This window comes from Antennarius striatus, chromosome 16 (assembly GCF_040054535.1).
Source record: "Antennarius striatus isolate MH-2024 chromosome 16, ASM4005453v1, whole genome shotgun sequence".
Taxonomy (NCBI): Eukaryota; Metazoa; Chordata; class Actinopteri; order Lophiiformes; family Antennariidae; genus Antennarius; species Antennarius striatus.
Genome location: NC_090791.1, coordinates 20,901,927 through 20,921,821, shown reverse-complemented (window position 1 = coordinate 20,921,821; position 19,895 = coordinate 20,901,927). Strand labels below are relative to the sequence as shown.

The 19,895-nt window shown below is 46.2% G+C and overlaps 1 protein-coding gene across 1 annotated transcript; it reads right to left on the bottom strand.

The window, feature by feature from the left end:
- Positions 1-238: 238 nt before the first annotated feature.
- On the bottom strand, positions 239-19,775 carry cln3 (CLN3 lysosomal/endosomal transmembrane protein, battenin). The gene is made up of 15 exons (XM_068337995.1): positions 19,366-19,775; positions 18,748-18,784; positions 18,014-18,110; positions 17,846-17,929; positions 17,514-17,593; positions 16,989-17,074; positions 13,958-14,030; positions 13,704-13,847; positions 13,100-13,239; positions 8,986-9,038; positions 8,837-8,905; positions 8,685-8,740; positions 8,520-8,613; positions 6,426-6,566; positions 239-1,349 (listed from the first exon to the last, which is right to left on the bottom strand). Exons 1-15 carry the CDS (start codon positions 19,415-19,417, stop codon positions 1,233-1,235), a joined length of 1,323 nt encoding a protein of 440 aa, XP_068194096.1. The 5' UTR covers positions 19,418-19,775; the 3' UTR covers positions 239-1,232.
- Between the last annotated feature and the right edge of the window lie 120 nt (positions 19,776-19,895).

Genomic DNA, 19,895 nt, shown 5'->3' with positions numbered 1-19,895 from the left:
TGAACCAAATATCTATAGTTTAACTGAGAAACTGATCAACTGATCAGTTGTTACCTGGATATTTGTTGCAGCCTGGTGACAACTGTCAGTTGTGTTCCAGTGGAATATAAAACTGATTATGTCTGAATCTCACACGCTGGAGGTCAATAATTAGATCAATACACAACCTGATGAAGAATAACGCATACACCATGCTGTGAGTTCAATGACTAGACGCAATAATCACAGTACAATCACGACATGTTCTTACCTTTATAACAAAGACCACATTTTGTAACACAAGAAGTAAACAACCAGGAAAAAAGTTTGGAACATGTGAGCAGCTGACCCCGGATCAAGACTGAAAGCCTGGCATAAGGTGCTTTAGTATGAACTATTTTATTCAAATCAACACATTAATTATCCATAATTTGATTAAAATATTTTTGACACTGAGTAAAAAAAATCATACATCCTGACTCACGTTCACACCCAGAATAAACGGTTGTGACGTGGATCCGGTTAAGACCCTGAAACACGTTGGTGTTACAGGCTGGATGGCTCTGGAGTGATTATCTCAGCCACACATGTGGCTCCTGCGTGTGTCTTGACCTATTAATGTAAAAGCATTGCAGCGTTTTCCTTAGAATGTTTTTCAGGCTCAGTGGTTAAAAAAACCCTCAACAGATGAGGCACATGGGACGGCAAATGGAAAACCCTTTACTATACAAAAATAAATATGACCTGTCAACATTTACACTTTCTGCTACTGCAGGACAGAGGAATGGTGCTGAGGAAGGAGCTGCCAGGAAAAAGACCATCGTGATCCATTGTGGTCACCCCAACGAGAAAAACGGTGAAAAGGACAAGAAGACGAGTGCAGTTTCAACACGTCCTTCAAACACGCAGCTTTTTTCTGATTTATCAACCTGTTGTTGTTTTTAGCCTGACAGAAGTAGCAGGTCCGTCCAGATAAAGGAGCAATGGTTCTGATAAAAGCCCAATCGAGCTGAGAAAACACAATTTACGTATTAGAGTTCTGATTTCAATCCACATCACAAATAGGTAACGGTCCAGTTTCTGACGTGCTTCCATCAGTGGACATCGCTCAAAAGAAGCTGTGGAGAGCCACGTGTCTGTGGACGGCTCGCTGCAGTACACATCTTTATGTCGGAGGAAAAGTGTCTCACACACACACTGCAGACCCCCAAACACCTGGAATGCCCACATGTTGCTCCTTCGTGTGGGCGGGGTCAGAGCGAACAGAAGTATCTGTGCACCGGGAAGGAGGCCAGTCCCGCCAGAGCGATGCCCAGACTGTCCCCCACGCTGGCAGCCGCCAGAGAGAACTCCCTCCTCCTGTCCTCGCTCTGTGGAGAGACGACACCCGGGGGGGGCATCAGCAGCACGCCTGAGCACACAGCGCACAACTCCCATGATGCAAAGCACCAAAACCTGCCTGCTTCATTTTTATGAGTGTAAGTTATAATACACACACCTATACAAACACACACACACACACACACACACACACACACACACACACACACACACGTAACTAATGTAACTAAATGTAACTACTCCTTAATGTAACTAATAAATGTAACTAAATGTAACTCAGTGTAATGTAACTAAATGTAACTACTCCTTAATGTTAAGGGGCGGCAGTGGCTCAGTGGTAAAGCGGGCGGTAGAGCGGGTCGTCCCATGATTTAAGATCGGCGGTTCGATTCCCACTCCCGCCCCCCCAAAAATACCCGGAGGTGAGCTAACAGTGGGAGGTGTCAGCTCATCTCCGGAGCACTGCCGAGGCACCCTTGAGCAAGGTGCCGTCCCCTTTACAAATTGCTCATTTGAGGCGCACCAAGAAGGAGCTGCCTGCCACTCTACCTCCCCTGCATGCCTACAGGCCCCTTTGTGTGTGTGTGTGATACAGGGGCCTGTACTCACTAATATGTATGCATGCGTTTGTAATCAGTAGCTAGAGTGTGCTTTCTTAATTTCCCTTCGGGGATCAAACCAGTATATAAAATTTAAAATTAAAAAAAAAAAAAACTGAATTTCTGACTGATTCTAGTTCCAAACATTACAGTTAGACAGAAAAAACATGTTTGTTTGTTTCTCTGTTCTAACATAAATCCATCTTCCACCGCTTGTCCGTAGTCTGGTCGCGGGGGCAGCAGCTTCAACAGGGAGCCCCAAACTTCCCTTTCCCCCCACATCCACCAGCTCTGACTGGGGGATCCCAAGGCGTTCCCAGACCAGTGTTGAGATGTAATCCCTCCACCTGGTCCTGGGTCTGCCCCGAGGTCTCCTCCCAGCTGGACGTGACAGAAACACCTCCCTAGGGAGGCGTCACGGAGCAGCGTCTCTACTCTGAGCCCCTCGTGAACAGCAGTGTTTCTACCTTATCTCTAAGGGAGACACCAGCTATCCGCCTGAGAAAGCCCATTTCAGCCGCTTGTATCCGTGATCTCGTTCTTTGGGTCATGACCCATCGCTCATGACCACAGGTGAGGGTAGGAACGAAGATTGAACGGTAGATGGAGAGCTTTGCCTCTCGGCTTAGCTCCCTCTTTGTGACAACAGTGCGGTAAAGCGACTGCAATACCGCTCCTGCTGCCCCAATTCTCCGTCCAATCTCACGCTCCATTGTTCCCTCACTCGTGAACAGGACCCCAAGATACTTAAACTCCTTCACTTGTGGAAGGACCTCATTCCCCACTTGGAGAAGGCAGTCGTCCGGTTTCCTGCTGAGGACCATGGCCTCAGATTTGGAGGTGCTAATCCTCATCCCTGCTGCTTCACACTCGGCTGTAAACCGGACCAGTGAGCGCTGCAGGTCACAGGCTGATGACGCAAACAGGACCACATCGTCTGCAAAAAGCAGTGATGCAATCCTCAGGCCACCAAACTGTAACCCCTCCTCACCACGACTACGCCTCGATATCCTGTCCATGAAAATCACAAACAGAATTGGTGATAAAGCGCAGCCCTGGTGAAGGTCAACAGCTACTCGGAACAAGTTCGACTTACTGCCGAGAACCCGAACGCAGCTCTGACTTTGGGCGTACAGGGATTGGATGGCCCTGAGAAGAGGCCCCCTCACCCCATACTCCCGCAGTACTTCCCAGTACTTCCTACCCCTGGGGACCCGATTGTACACCTTCTCCAAGTCTACAAAACACATGTAGACTGGATGGGCATACTCCCAAGCCCCCTCTAGGATCCCTGTGAGAGTAAAAAGCGGGTCCGTTGTTCCACGACCAGGACGGAACCCACATTGTTCCTCCTCAATCTGAGGCTCCACAATCGGCCGGACCCTCCTTTCCAGCACCTTGGAGTAAACTTTCCCAGGGAGGCTGAGGAGTGTGATGCCCCTGTAGTTGGCACACACCCTCTGGTCCCCCTTTTTAAAAAGAGGAACCACCACCCCAATCTGCCACCCTTTCACCACTGTCCCAGACTTCCACGCAGTGTTAAAGAGGCGTGTCATCCACGACAGCCCCTCAACACCCAGAGCCTTCAGCCTTACCCTGTGAATCTCATCAACACCCGGGGCTTTGCCACCGTGAAGTTGTTTAACTACCTCGGTGACTTCGCCCCGAGAGATTGACTCGAATCCCCCATCATCCTCCAGCTCTGCCTCTGCAACAGAGGACGGGTCAGTTGGGGTAGTTGGATTCAGGAGTTCCTCAAAGCGTTCCTTCCACCGACCGACAACCTCCTCAGTCGAGGTCAACAGTGTCCCATCTTTGCTGTATTCAGCTTGGATGGTCCCCCATTTCCCCCTCCTGAGGTGTCGGACAGTCCTCCAGAACAACTTTGGTGCCGTCCGATAGTCCTTCTCCATGGCCTCTCTGAACTCCTCCCACACCCTCTGTTTTGCCCCCATCACAGCCGAGGCTGCAGTCCTCTTGGTCTGTCGGTACCCTGCAACTGCTTCAGGAGTCCCCAGGGACAACATGCCCCTGAAGGCCTCCTTCTTCAGTTGGACGGCTTCCCTGACCACCGGGGTCCAACACGGTGTTCGAGGCTTACCGCCCCTTGAGGCACCCAAGACCTTGAGACCACAGCTCTCAGCTGCAGCTTCAGCAATGGAAGTTTTGAACATCGACCATTCAGGTTCAATGCCCCCAGCCTCCACAGGGAATTCACGAGAAGCTCCTTCGGAGGTGTGAATTGAAGGCCTCACGGACAGAGTCCTCCTCCAGACGTTCCCAGTTCACCTACACTACTCGTTTGGGCTTACCAGGTCTATCCAAAGGTTTCCTCCGCCAACGGACCCAACTCACCACCAGGTGGTGATCAGTTGACAGCTCCGCCCCTCTCTTCACCCGAGTGTCCAAAACACACGGTCGAAGGTCAGATGATACGACGACAAAATCAATCATTGACCTCTGACCCAGGGTGCTCTGGTACCAGGTACACTTATGAGCATCCTTGTGTTCGAACATGGTGTTAGTTATGAACAATCCGTGACTAGCACAGAAGTCCAACAACATAACACCGCTAGGGTTCAGATCAGGGAGGCCATTCCTCCCAATCACGCCCCTCCAGGTGTCTCCATCATTGCTGACGTGTGCATTGAAGTCCCCCAGGAGAACAATGGAGTCCCCTGCAGGGATCCCTTCAAGGACCCCATTTAGGGACCCCAAGAAGGCCGAATACTCTGAACTGATATTTGGTGCGTATGCACAAATAACAGTCAGAGTCCCCCCCCCCCACAACCTTAAGGCGTAGGGAGGTGACCCTCTCATCCACCAGGGTAAACTCCAATACAGCGGCGCTCAGCCGGGGGCTTGTGAGTATCCCCACACCCGCCCTGCGCCTCACGCAACTCCGGAGTAAAACAAGGTCCAACCCCTATCCAGGAGTTTGGATCCAGAACCGAGGCTATGCGTGGAGGTAAGCCCCACCAGATCCAACTGGTAACGCTCCACCTCCAACACAAGTTCCGGCTCCTTCCCCGCCAGTGAGGTGACATTCCACGTCCCCAAAGCCAGCTTCTGCCGCCCGGGTCTGGTCCGTCGTGACCCCCTGTTGTCACTGCCACCCATATGGCAGCGCACCCGACCCCATTGGTCTGCCCTGCGGGTGGTGGGTCCACAGGGGTTCTGTTCTAACATAAATCCTTTTAATTTGTCAGGTTATTAAACCCACAGAACTCCATCAATCAAGGATCAAACTATCAATCAATAAAGAAAAATAACATCAGACACAAGTTAGGACATTAACTTTGTTCACAACGTTTAGTCAGTTAAAATGGGCTGAACTGCTGCATTGTGGGAAATGTAGTTTTGCTCAAAGCACACTTTTGATCTATGTATTGTTAGACACTCTGACCTTTTATGCTCTTGCCGGCCACATAAAATGATGTGGAGGGCCACATTTGGCCCCTAGGCCAAAACCCAGTTTTGAGTTATAATCTATCAAATGAGGACGGCTGGAGGGACTGGAAGAAGACACTCGTCCACTCGATCATGTGATAGTGAACCATCAGAAAAACACACTACAATTAACACTGTTATTAGACACTACTATTAACACTGTTATTACACACTACTATTAAGACTGTTATTACACACTACTATTAAGACTGTTATTAGACACTACTATTAAGCCTGTTATTAGACACTACTATTAAGACTGTTATTAGACACTACTATTAAGACTGTTATTAGACACTACTATTAAGACTGTTATTAGACACTACTATTAAGACTGTTATTAGACACTACTATTAAGACTGTTATTAGACACTACTATTAAGCCTGTTATTAGACACTACTATTAAGACTGTTATTACACACTACTATTAACAGTTATTAGACACTACTATTAAGCCTGTTATTAGACACTACTATTAAGACTGTTATTAGACACTACTATTAAGCCTGTTATTAGACACTACTATTAAGACTGTTATTAGACACTACTATTAAGACTGTTATTACACACTACTATTAACACTGTTATTACACACTACTATTAACACTGTTATTAGACACTACTATTAACACTGTTATTAGACATTACTATTAAGGCTGTTATTAGACACTACTATTAAGCCTGTTATTAGACACTACTATTAAGACTGTTATTAGACACTACTATTAAGCCTGTTATTAGACACTACTATTAAGACTGTTATTAGACACTACTATTAAGACTGTTATTACACACTACTATTAACTGTTATTAGACACTACTATTAAGCCTGTTATTAGACACTACTATTAAGACTGTTATTAGACACTACTATTAAGCCTGTTATTAGACATTACTATTAAGACTGTTATTAGACACTACTATTAAGGCTGTCCACATTTTCACATACTTTATTCATACAACGGGCCTTAAAAACGCGCTGAGAATGAACAGAGGGTGAGCCTCTTGTTCTGAAGGGATCTGAGGCAGCTACTGACAGAACGACGTGTCCTCACCTCCTTACTGATGAAGTAAAACACGTTGACGTAGGTGGCTCCACCCAGCAGACCCTCATAGAAGATGATAGCAAACAGCACCCAGGCATTGGGCAGGAACTGGTACTGCACCGCTGACAGCAGCACAACCGCATTCACCACCTGGGGGGGCAACATGAAGGAGCTAATATGAGAGACGTGTTAACTGCCCCAGCTTTCTTTTTAACCCCCCTTTGATTGTTTGATGTAAGCAGGATTCCAAACATGAACAGATGGATTTTGATGAACCCTTCTGCAGAAAAAATGAATCAATGTTGGATGTGATGTGGATCAAAACTGAGCCAGTAGGAGGATTCTGTCATCTAGCTATTAGTTTGATATCGTTATTGACCTTTTATTGATTGATTAGAGAAAAAAATATTCCAACCAACCAACGAACAGAACCAACCAACCAACCAATTAAGCATCAAACAAACAAACAAGCGAACCATCCATCCATCCATCATTTACCTCTTATCCAGGGCCGAGTCGCGGGGTCAACAGTCTCAGCAGGGATGCCCATACTTCCCTCTCCCCAGACACCTCCTCCAGCTCCTCCGGGGGGAGCCCGAGGCGTTCCCAGGTCAGCCCAGAGACATAGTCCCTCCAGCTTGTCCTACGTCTTCCCTGAGGTCTCCCCCCGGTAGGACGTGCCCGGAACACCTCCCCAGGGAGGCGTCCAGGAGGCATCCTGAACAGATGCCCGAGCCACCTCAGCTGGCTCCACTGGAGGTGGAGGAGCAGCAGCTCTACTCCGAGCTCCTCCCTGGTGACTGAGCTCCTCACCCTATCTCTAAGGGTGCGCCCCCCCCCCACTCGACGGAGGAAACTCATTTCAGCCGCTTGTATCCGGGATCTTGTCCTTTGGGTCACGACCCAAAGCTCCTGACCACTGGTGAGAGTAGGAACGTAGATTGACCGGTAAATCCAGAGCTTCGTCCTACGACTCAGCTCCTTCTTCACCACCACAGACCTACAGCGACTGCATCACTGCAGAAGCTGCACCGATCCGTCTGTCAGTCTCACGTTCCATCCTTCCCTCACTCGTCAACAAGACCCCAAGATACTTAAACTCCTCCGCTTGGGGTAAAGACTCTCCAGAGAAGAGGGCACACCACCCTTTTCCGGTGATAGAGGGCAGCCCTGCTGGAGTCCAACATGCACCTGGAACAGGTCTGATTTACTGCCGGCTTTGGTCATACAGGGACCGGACAGCCCTCAGCAAAGGGCCCCGGACCCATACAACAATATTAAACATATCATTTTATACACTATTTCAGTTTTCATATTTTTTAGGAGTACGTCTTGGCACTGACAGTCCAAATTATGTTTGTATTCACATTTTTTTAATCTTTTGAGTTACCTGGAGTTTTATTTCCTGGTGCAGCAAAGGCGTGGCTGAGGGCCCATAGGCTGCTGCCGCCTTATTGGACTGGACCACAGCATACTGTGTCATGGGGGGATCTGGGGATTTACATCGAGTTTTGGCCAGTTAAGTATTTAGTGGCCATTTTATTTCCCCCTCTGTGTTAATTTTTAGTTTGGCTTAACTAGTAATTAAGTTCATCTGTTTGATTGTTTATGAGGTCAGTTTTGTTCTGTGGTGTCCATTCATTCGCTTTGGTTCTGAGCTCTGTAGGAGTTTAGCTCTATTCAGTTGGTCTCTTTTACTCCTTCATTCGGTCAAAGTCTTTCGTTAGATGTTTTGCTTTTTGGGAAAATGAAAAGAAAAAGCCTGTTTTGGGACAAAAAATCTCCTGTGTCCTGCTGCCTTACTGCTTGGTCCCTGACACACACACACACACACACACACACACACACACACACACACACACACACACACACACACACACACACACACACACACACACACACACACACACACACACACCCATCCACCCACCCATCCATCCACTCACCCATCCATCCATCCATCCATCCATCATCCATCAACTTGTAGATCTCCAGCTGTCTATAGATGTGATCAGTGGTGTATTTGTATTGATCTCCAGAGCGCTTGGAGGACCAACACCTCCACCCAGCTACAGGCGTCTCCTATCTGCTCCTCCTCCTCACCTGGAGCAGTGACAGCAGAAGCACCTTCCTGATCTTCACACAGCACAGGGACGATCGAGACACGAACACGCCGATCTGGTAGAGCATCTGGTACCTGAGACAGAGAACCAATGAGCAGCAGGTTCAGACAGGACGCCGAGGAACGGTCTAGAGAGGCTGACTGACCAGCGGTACTGCTCCGCGTGGGACAGGAAGAACCTGGGGAAGTACAGGAGCTCCATCTGGAGGAGAGAACATTTAGGGGTGTGGTCAGAATCAGATCTTTATTGTTTCTCATGACATCCCATAATCCATCCCTGAGAGACGGAGACACCTACCAAGCCCTGGTTGATGAAGTACTCAGCTAAGTAGACCAGAGTCAGGGGAAACATGAACCTCAGCAGCCCCTAGACACAGGAAGAAGAGGGGCAGTAGTGAGCCCCCACACCACAGGAGCCCTGGCCTCTGGGGCAGGAGGGCAACTCACCTTCAACGTGTGCAGCTTCTCTGTGAGGGTGAGACGGTCTCCGATCGGGGTGTCTGTGACAGCCAGGGGAAGAGAACAGTTTCTTCAGCGACAACATGGAGACCATCACCACACACACACACACACACACACACACACACACACACAACACACACACACACACACACACACACACACACACACACACACACACACACACACACACACACACACACACACACACACACACACACACACACACACACACACGCTGAGAGGAAGGAGGCTCTGGTGTGAGTTATCAACGGTGGCGTTCCAGTTTGACGTTCTCTCCTCAGGTTCTGCTCCCTCAGGCCTGTTTACTGTCATCATCTCATGTCAGGAAGTCTTTAGCACCTGTCTGGAAGATGTTTTATGATCATGTCTTATTTCCACAGCCTCTATTTTCTCTGTAATATTTTCATTTTGCTGGTTTGACTACAATCAGCAGGTGACTGTAGATGTTCTCCTGTGATGTTCTCCTGTGAGGCCTCCTTCCTTCAGGGTCTTCTGAGTGTTCCTCTGCCGTAGAGCAGATAACATCTGAGACCGAGCAGGCTCTACTATCAGATGTAATTATGTGACACGGCGTCCATCCGGAGCCAGATGAAACTGAAGACTGCCCCTGGTTATCAGGAGCAGGAAGTCCTGTCATCGAACAGAATGACTCATGGGAAGTTTCAAGTTTGTATATAACTCTAACCACAAATGTCATTTCACTCAATTCGAAGAAGAAGTGAGATTAAATCTTCCAAACCGACGAGGCCCTTCATCTATCTGATCAGGTTAAGGAAGTGTGTGTCACTGACGCGTCCTAACGATCAGTTTCACAACTCAGGTCACCTCCAGACAGGGTCACCTGCCCTCCAAAGGCTCACGTCTAACGCTATGAGCTAACAGGGTCACCTGCCCTCCAAAGGCTCACCTCTAACGCTATGAGCTAACAGGGTCACCTGCCCTCCAAAGGCTCACGTCTAACGCTATGAGCTAACAGGGTCACCTGCCCTCCAAACGCTCACGTCTAACGCTATGAGCTAACAGGGTCACCTGCCCTCCAAAGGCTCACGTCTAACGCTATGAGCTAACAGGGTCACCTGCCCTCCAAACGCTCACCTCTAACGCTATGAGCTAACAGGGTCACCTGCCCTCCAAACGCTCACGTCTAACGCTATGAGCTAACAGGGTCACCTGCCCTCCAAACGCTCACGTCTAACGCTATGAGCTAACAGGGTCACCTGCCCTCCAAAGGCTCACGTCTAACGCTATGAGCTAACAGGGTCCCCTGCCCTCCAAACGCTCACGTCTAACGCTATGAGCTAACAGGGTCACCTGCCCTCCAAAGGCTCACGTCTAACGCTATGAGCTAACAGGGTCACCTGCCCTCCAAAGGCTCACGTCTAACGCTATGAGCTAACAGGGTCACCTGCCCTCCAAAGGCTCACGTCTAACGCTATGAGCTAACAGGGTCACCTGCCCTCCAAAGGCTCACGTCTAACGCTATGAGCTAACAGGGTCACCTGCCCTCCAAACGCTCACGTCTAACGCTATGAGCTAACAGGGTCACCTGCCCTCCAAACGCTCACGTCTAACGCTATGAGCTAACAGGGTCACCTGCCCTCCAAACGCTCACGTCTAACGCTATGAGCTAACAGGGTCACCTGCCCTCCAAACGCTCACGTCTAACGCTATGAGCTAACAGGGTCACCTGCCCTCCAAACGCTCACGTCTAACGCTATGAGCTAACAGGGTCACCTGCCCTCCAAACGCTCACGTCTAACGCTATGAGCTAACAGGGTCACCTGCCCTCCAAAGGCTCACGTCTAACGCTATGAGCTAACAGGGTCACCTGCCCTCCAAACGCTCACGTCTAACGCTATGAGCTAACAGGGTCACCTGCCCTCCAAACGCTCACGTCTAACGCTATGAGCTAACAGGGTCACCTGCCCTCCAAAGGCTCACGTCTAACGCTATGAGCTAACAGGGTCACCTGCCCTCCAAACGCTCACGTCTAACGCTATGAGCTAACAGGGTCACCTGCCCTCCAAACGCTCACGTCTAACGCTATGAGCTAACAGGGTCACCTGACCTCCAAACGCTCACGTCTAACGCTATGAGCTAACAGTCTGATCTGAGTCCGTCTGCTCTGGTCTACGGGAGACTGAAGGTTCTGGTTCAGAGACCTCCTCCGTGACACTGAGACCTGTTTCCACTGACACCTGAGGTGAGTTCTGGTGTGGTAGAGATCAGAGCGGTTCAGTTGGGTTTGAGGAGACCACTGGTGTCCGTGGAGACACATGGAGTCACACTGAAGTACTACCTGTAGTCCTACAGCTGGAACAGGAGAGATGTCTGAATACGAGCACCTGTGGAGAGTACTGGTAGAAGTACCGTAGAAATACTGGTAGAAGTACCGTAGAAATACTGGTAGAAGTACCGTAGAAATACTGGTAGAAGTACCGTAGAAATACTGGTAGAAGTACCTTAGAAATACTGGTAGAAGTACAGTAGAAGTACTGGGAGAAGTACTGGTAGAAGTACTAATACAAGTACTGTAGAAGTACTGGTAGAAGTACTGGTAAAAGTATTGGTAGAAGTACTGTAGAAGTACTGTAGAAGTACTGGTAGAAGTACTGATACAATTACAGTAGAAGTACTGATAGAAGTGCTGTAGAAGCACTGGTAAAAGTATTGGTAGAAGTACTGAAGAAGTACTGATAGAAGTACTGTAGAAGCACTGGTAAAAATACTGGTAGAAGTACTGGTAGAAGTACTGTAGAAGTACTGGGAGAAGTACTGGTAGAAGTACTGATACAAGTACTGATAGAAGTACTGGTAGAAGTACTGGTCAAAATACTGGTAGAAGTACTGGTAGAAGTACTGTAGAAGTACCGGGAGAAGTACTGGTAGAAGTACTGATACAAGTACTGTAGAAGTACTGGTAGAAGTACTGGTAAAAGTATTTGTAGAAGTACTGTAGAAGTACTGGTAGAAGTACTGGTAAAAGTATTTGTAGAAGTACTGTAGAAGTACTGTAGAAGTACTGGTAGAAGTACTGGTAAAAGTATTTGTAGAAGTACTGTAGAAGTACTGATAGAAGTACTGATAGAAGTACTGGTAGAAGTACTGATAAAAGTACTGGTAGAAGTACCGATAGAGAGTACTGGTAGAAGTACTGATAGAGTGTACTGGTAGAAGTACTGATACAAGTACCGTCAGAAGTACAGGTGGAAGCACTGGTAGAGTGTACTGATAGAAGTACTGACAGAAGTACTGATTCAAACCCTTCTCCTGGGTAAACCCTCCCCAATGAGCCGATGGATGACGGTTGGATGACGGTTGGATGTGCACCGTTTGGTTCTGAACCCCAACACTGACACTTTACACGGGTTCCACTGGTCACCCGGTCTGACCCCTGACCCCTGCAGTGCTGAAACAACAGTCGGTTCGTGTTAACAGACCTCTGGTTGTCTCTAGATGTTACATCCAGGTCAACCAGTGACGTCGCTGTTAGCATCTCGCTAGCATTAGCATCCACTGAACTCTGCTGCCATGCTTCAATAAAGAGGTCACATGGTACTGGGTACACTGGTAGAGGTCACATGGTACTGGGTACACTGGTAGAGGTCACATGGTACTGGGTACACTGGTAGAGGTCACACGGTACTGGGTACACTGGTAGAGGTCACATGGTACTGGGTACACTGGTAGAGGTCACATGGTACTGGGTACACTGGTAGAGGTCACATGGTACTGGGTACACTGGTAGAGGTCACATGGTACTGGGTACACTGGTAGAGGTCACATGGTACTGGGTACACTGGTAGAGGTCACATGGTACTGGGTACACTGGTAGAGGTCACATGGTACTGGGTACACTGGTAGAGGTCACATGGTACTGGGTACACTGGTAGACTAGCTGACACCTGAGACTGGGAACTGTGTGGAGGAGAAATTTAACACTGCTCATTAGCATATTACTGGACATCACACACACACACACACACACACACACACACACACACACACACACACACACACACACACACACACACACACACACACACACACACACACACACACACACACACGCACGTACCTGTGGCTGTTTTGTCCTGCTCCTCGTTCTCCGCCCCCCCCAACAGGTGCTGTCTGTCGTCTGAGCCCACGGCTTCATACCCCATGTGTCCCACCGTCCACTGGTGTAACGACGGGGGGGGGACCAACACCAGGAAGTAGCTGGGGACAGTGTTGACACACACACAGGAAGCAGGAGGAAGGGATTTGTTAGCGTGACGAAGACCGGACCCGTTCTGCCCCGCTGGGGCATCAATGGACCAATGGAGACGCTGTGAGGATGGAGCTGAGGGCTCTCACACACAGGTAGAGTGTGTGTCTGGAGGTAGGGTGTGTGTCTGGAGGTAGGGTGTGTGTCTGGAGGTAGGGTGTGTGTCTGGAGGTAGGGTGTGTGTCTGGAGGTGATGGACACACAGATAGAGCATCCACCATCCAGGCCCCAGAGGCCCATGGGAACTCTACGGGAGTCAGATCACACTGGTTTTGGCCTCAGAGGCTGGACAGTGACCCCTCCCTTCAGACTGAACACATATATGACAGGAACTACTTCCTGTGGGTGTCACACCCACCCGTCTGTTGAAGGTCAGACTACCGACAGACCTGACGCTGACTCCTCCCACTCTTACCTGAGCAGCAAAGCCATTGGAGCAAACAGCATGAGGAGGAGAGAAACCCGCGGCGACAGGCCGGCTTGTGTGAAGACGGAGTAGAGGACAGCTCCAGCTACACCAGCACCACCAGTTCCTGAGCTCCACCCTCCCAGTACATCCCTGTGGCAGGACAGAGACCAGCAGCATGAACCCGTGTTGGCTCCACCTCATCCTGACGGTGTAGAGGGTTTAAAGTGAGGATGGAAAGGCAGGAAGGAGTTGACGTTTACCTGCTGAAGTAGGTGCTGAGGGAGAGGAAGGACAGCTCCCCCAGTCCAGACCCGAAGCTGGCAAAGGACACCCCTGGAACAGAGAGTCTCTATGAGCACACAGTCCATTGAGCCCCGGGGGGCTTCCTGCAGTGTCACTCTGTGTGATTAATAAAATGAGCTGCAGGTCATTAAGGGCCTCTACTCAGCCCCAGCTCATCGCTCAGGTTTGCCCTGTGGCCCCCCAGCTCGTCTGAGTCGGTCTCACCCCGTCTGCTGGACGGCAGATGTGTGTCGGAGTTCATGTTATCTCCAGGAAGCAGTGCATCCTGGGATGCGCTTCAATAAAAATGTGTACATCCCAACATGACGTTTATGCATCCCAACAGGAATAACAGAATATATGGTAGAAGCAACGCGAGGATCGAGTTTAACCAATAGATCAATATAAAAACTACATGTTTTTATTCATAACGACGTCATAACTGTTTAAAAGAAAAAGAAAAAAAAGATTTAAAGTATATATTTGTTTTATCAAAATGTTAAAGCCTGGTAGTCATTTAAAAAAACTGTTTTAGAACTAAATAAAGATGCAATACAGATTTTTTCCCCTTTTGTTTTCACTCAATAGATTTCTTTGCCTTTAATTCATATTTTCTCTTGTGGACACTGAACCAAGCTGACAGAACCTTCACACCCATTTAGTAATATCTGTAGTAATACCTGTAGTAATATCTATAGTAATATCTGTAGTCATATCTATAGTAATATCTGTAGTCATATCTATAGTAATATCTGTAGTAATATCTGTAGTAATACCTGTAGTCATATCTGTAGTAATACCTGTAGTAATACCTGTAGTAATACCTGTAGTAATATCTGTAGTAATATCTGTAGTAATACCTGTAGTAATATCTGTAGTAATATCTATAGTCATATCTATAGTAATATTTGTAGTAATATCTGTAGTGATACCTGTAGTAATACTTGTACTAATATCTGTAGTAATACCTGTAGTAATACCTGTAGTAAAATCTATAGTAATACCTGTAGTAATATCTGTAGAAATACCTGTAGTAATATCTGTAGTAATATCTATAGTAATATCTGCAGTAATATCTGTAGCAATATCTGTAGTTATACCTGTAGTGATACCTGTAGTAATACCTGTAGTAATATCTGTAGTAATACCTGTAGTAATACCTGTAATAATACCTGTAGTAATATCTGTAGTAATACCTGTAGTAATACCTGTAGCAATATCTGTAGTAATACCTGTAGTAATACCTGTAGTAATATCTGTAGTAATATCTGTAGTCATATCTATAGTAATATCTGTAGTGATACCTGTAGTAATACTTGTACTAATACCTGTAGTAATACCTGTAGTAATACCTGTAGTAATATCTGTAGTAATACCTGTAGTAATATCTGTAGTAATATCTATAGTAATATCTGCAGTAATATCTGTAGCAATATCTGTAGTTATACCTGTAGCAGTATCTGTAGTAATACCTGTAGTGATACCTGTAGTAATACCTGTAGTAATATCTGTAGTAATACCTGTAGTAATACCTGTAGTAATACCTGTAGTAGTACCTGTAGCAATATCTGTAGTAATACCTGTAGTAATATCTGTAGTAATACCTGTAGTAATACCTGTAGTAATATCTGTAGTAATACCTGTAGTAATATCTGTAGTAATACCTGTAGTAATATCTGTAGTAATACCTGTAGTAATACCTGTAGTAATACCTGTAGTAATATCTGTAGTAATACCTGTAGTAATATCTGTAGTAATACCTGTAGTAATATCTGTCTCTGGTTCTTCATTAACTTCTGTTTTTTATTCTAGAAAGTACTCATTCACACTTGTTTTTTTCCAACTTTTGCATCTTTTTCGGAGGCATGGTGATAATCAATCAATCAATCAATCAATCAATCAATCAATCAATCAATCAATCAATTAATTAATTAATCAATCAGTCAATCACCCTTTATTAGTCTATCTCTTAATCCCACCAGCAGACGTTCCAAAGCGTTTTAACAGACAGACAAACCCAACAGGACTCTTCTTGTTCTCTGGGGGGTCGAACTAACTCCTCTGTCACTGCAGCTTAGAACCAGCACACCTGTTGCTGATTGGTCGATTTTAATAAGGCTGAATCACACAGGTGAATCACACAGGTGAATCACACAGGTGAATGACACAGGTGAATGACACAGGTGAATGACACAGGTGAGTGACACAGGTGAATCACACAGGTGAATCACACAGGTGAATCACACAGGTGAATCACACAGGTGAATCACACAGGTGAATGACACAGGTGAGTGACACAGGTGAATGACACAGGTGAGTGACACAGGTGAATCACACAGGTGAATCACACAGGTGAATCACACAGGTGAATCACACAGGTGAGTCTCATGACCAGAAACTCATGTCCTTCTCATCACGAGATCTAAACAAAATGGCGATTTCATGGTTAAAAATTTAAGTGGAGATAATATAAAAATTGTGAATATTTTTGTTGGGTGGAGGTGCATTTCCTCAATATTATATCGCGGAAAAAGGTAGCATTGATTTTTTTATAAATCTTGCGTCCCGGGGACGCACGTTGTCTGATGATTGTGTGTGTCTGTCAAGAAATCTGTCAAGGACGCAAGCTAGTGAGAACACTGGTGTGTTATATCATACATCCCATAATGGAAACAGTGGTTAGAGTAAAGAGTGATGAAGGAGAGGAGGAGGACATTGGATGAGGCCCTACGTGATGCTACTGTACAGAAACCCTCTGCTGTTAACATGTCTCTGTGAATCCTGCTTTAAACATACCTAAACATGAAACCGCTCCGACACTAGTGTGATGTGTGATTCTAGCAGGAGGACACGACAAACATCTAACCCTATCAGAGTTCTGTGGAGGAACTACTGACATTTTGACAGGAAATGAAACTGATGCGAAAGATTTGAAGTTGTGACACCGAGCCAACAGCTCTGATAAAGGCTGAAATTACAAATTAAATTAAAACAAAGAGGTGTCTTTACCCAGAATGCTCATCCACACAGCTGAGGAGAAAGACACCAGAAGGAAACTGGCTGCTGTGGCAACGGTGCAGAGCAACACCCGGATCCTGGAAAAGAGAATGAAAGGGCATCAGGAATTAGAGAAACGTGTGTGTGTGTGTGCGTGTGTGTGTGTGCGTGTTTTACTGTTTCTACATGAACCACATTTGTAAGTCAGTGAAAGGGGACTCTTGTGCTTTGCTGTGTAAGTTGTGCCCACTGTGCTGTCTGACAGGCAGTCGAGGAATTGTAGAAATCCTCCATTTGTGCTCTTCTATGACACCAGCTAAAAGTGAAATGCTTACAGTTTGGTGACTGATAACTAACAATTCTCACACGGTGACGTGTGGACAATGTGCTGCAATGAAACAAGATGGTGTGATCTTTTAATTTATCCTTCTCTTGACTAGAAAAGACCCACAGAAACACACGATCCCTCCTTCTGGGGAGTCCTGGTCAGACTGCAGAGGGGCTCCTCATGTTATCAGGTGGTAAACATTGTCTTACCCATAAGGCACTTTGTGGATCATGAACGGACAAATCAGCTTGATGGAGAAGGATGGGAGGATGTCGGCTAGCAGCACAGCCTAGGGAGAGAAAACACATCCAGACCCTGAAGGGAGTCTTCTTCACTGTCGTATTTCAGACACACTTTGTGTGCAAACATCTGCTGCTGTCTAGAAGAGCTGCCCTGCAGTTATTTTAGCATTTAATTTTTTTAGCATGGATTAATTATCTTGTTGGATTCGGTGTGTTTATTTAGTGAGTTATTTTATTCAGAACATCTTTCTTGTGACAGGCGACTGATGACAGACTAACAAACACACGGCTCTCTTTACCCCAGTGGTGACAGGATTACAGTCGTAGCGACTGCTGTTGCTGCTGTTCACTGCTTGGAAATCCACAGCCGGTGTGGAGGAGCTCTGGGCACAAAGCAAAGACAGCTGAGTGAACACTGTTTCTGACTGTACAGACCGTATGACTTGTGTACACACGTGTCTTCTCACAGATACTGTGGCGTTTCCAGGGTCCTGCTTTTTGAGGATATCGTGGGCGGCACTCAGCATTACCACGTAAGCAAAGTTATTACACAAGCCAAGGAGCCTGAGATGACAGATAACACCAGGTGAACACACACACACACACACACACACACACACACACACACACACACACACACACACTGATCAGGTGACAGCAGGATAACTGGTTCAGAGCTGCTCAAACATTTAACAGGGTTCATGATTCATTCATAGCTGATGAAGCTTATCACACTGACAACACAATGAACTGCATTATGCAGTTCATTGTGTTGTTGGTGTGATAATGTTGAGTAAACCTCTGAATAAACAGAGATCATGATGAAGTCACATGTCTCATAATTATCTATATAATTGGAGTTACTTGAGTGTGGAAGCAGCTTTAAGGAAATGAATAGTTCTGCTCCAGAGAGTGACGTGTTTATTCTGAAAGCAGGATGGATGTAGAAACAGCTTTAGAACAGTCCGTTTCCATTCCAATCAACTACAAAACAGTTACTGATGATGTGTAAATAAAGTTTAATTTGAAGACAAACACGTCAACAGGAAGGAGTCCCAACACGGACCTTCAGGTCAAACCTTATTTTCAGAAAATGAATCAACATTTAATTGTTTGTCGTGTTTCCTCACAATCGTTCAGTTTGGTGAGCAGATCAGATTCTGAACATCATTTCAACAGGAAGGATAAGAAAACCACTCACCAGAACCCCACCCAGTTCCGCCACTGTGTGACACGGTCTGAAAACAACAGGTGAGCAACGGGTAAGCAACAGGTAAACAACAGAAAAACAACAGGTAAATAACAGAAAAACAACAGATAACAGGTAAACAACAGGTAAATAACAGATAAACAACAGATAAACAACATATAAACATCAGGTAAACAACAGATAAACATCAGGTAAATAACAGGTAAACAACAGATAACATATAAACAACAGGTAAACAACAGATAAACAACAGATAAACAACAGATAAACATCAGGTAAACAACATATAAACAACAGATAAACATCAGGTAAACAACAGATAAACAACAGATAAACAACAGATAACATCAGGTAAACAACAGATAAACAACAGATAACATCAGGTAAACAACAGATAAACAACAGATAAACAACAGATAACATCAGGTAAACAACATATAAACAACAGATAAACATCAGGTAAATAACAGGTAAACAACATATAAACATCAGGTAAACATCAGGTAAACAACGGGTAAACAACAGGTAAACAGGTAAACAATAACATTGTTGGGGTACTGTATTTACTGCACTGATTAGGTCTCCGGTTCACCGACAGCCGACACTCACCGGGAGCTCCGGACGGGAGCGGGTCTGCGTTCAGGCTGGCGGTCCGCTCCATACCGGAAGAAGATAGAGGAACAAATAAACAGGAATAAAGTCAGTAAACAATAAACAAATGTTCACGGACACCGAGCAGCAGCTGGAGTCAGAACAACACGTCCTGAACACACGGAAGTCTGCGGCTCGTCTTGCTGGTCGGGTTTGTCAACATTGGTCACATGACCTTCTGTGTAACATGTAAGAAGGTCCCCCGGAAACAAGTCAACCCACAAACGTTCCCCCACGACCTCCCTGTTCAGGACCCGAATTTAGCTCCATAAATGTAGTTTAAATTTCAAGTAATATCGAAAATACGATACAATTTTATGGGATATCAATTTTTGATTTTGATAATTATACATTTGAAGGAACTTTGCTATCGCTAATTGTCTTCTACAGACAGACAGACAGACAGACAGTGGGTACAATAAGAATTAACCAGGTCACCAGTTTTTTTTGTAAATAAAGGTGCTATGGACATGAAGTTTTCACCAGAT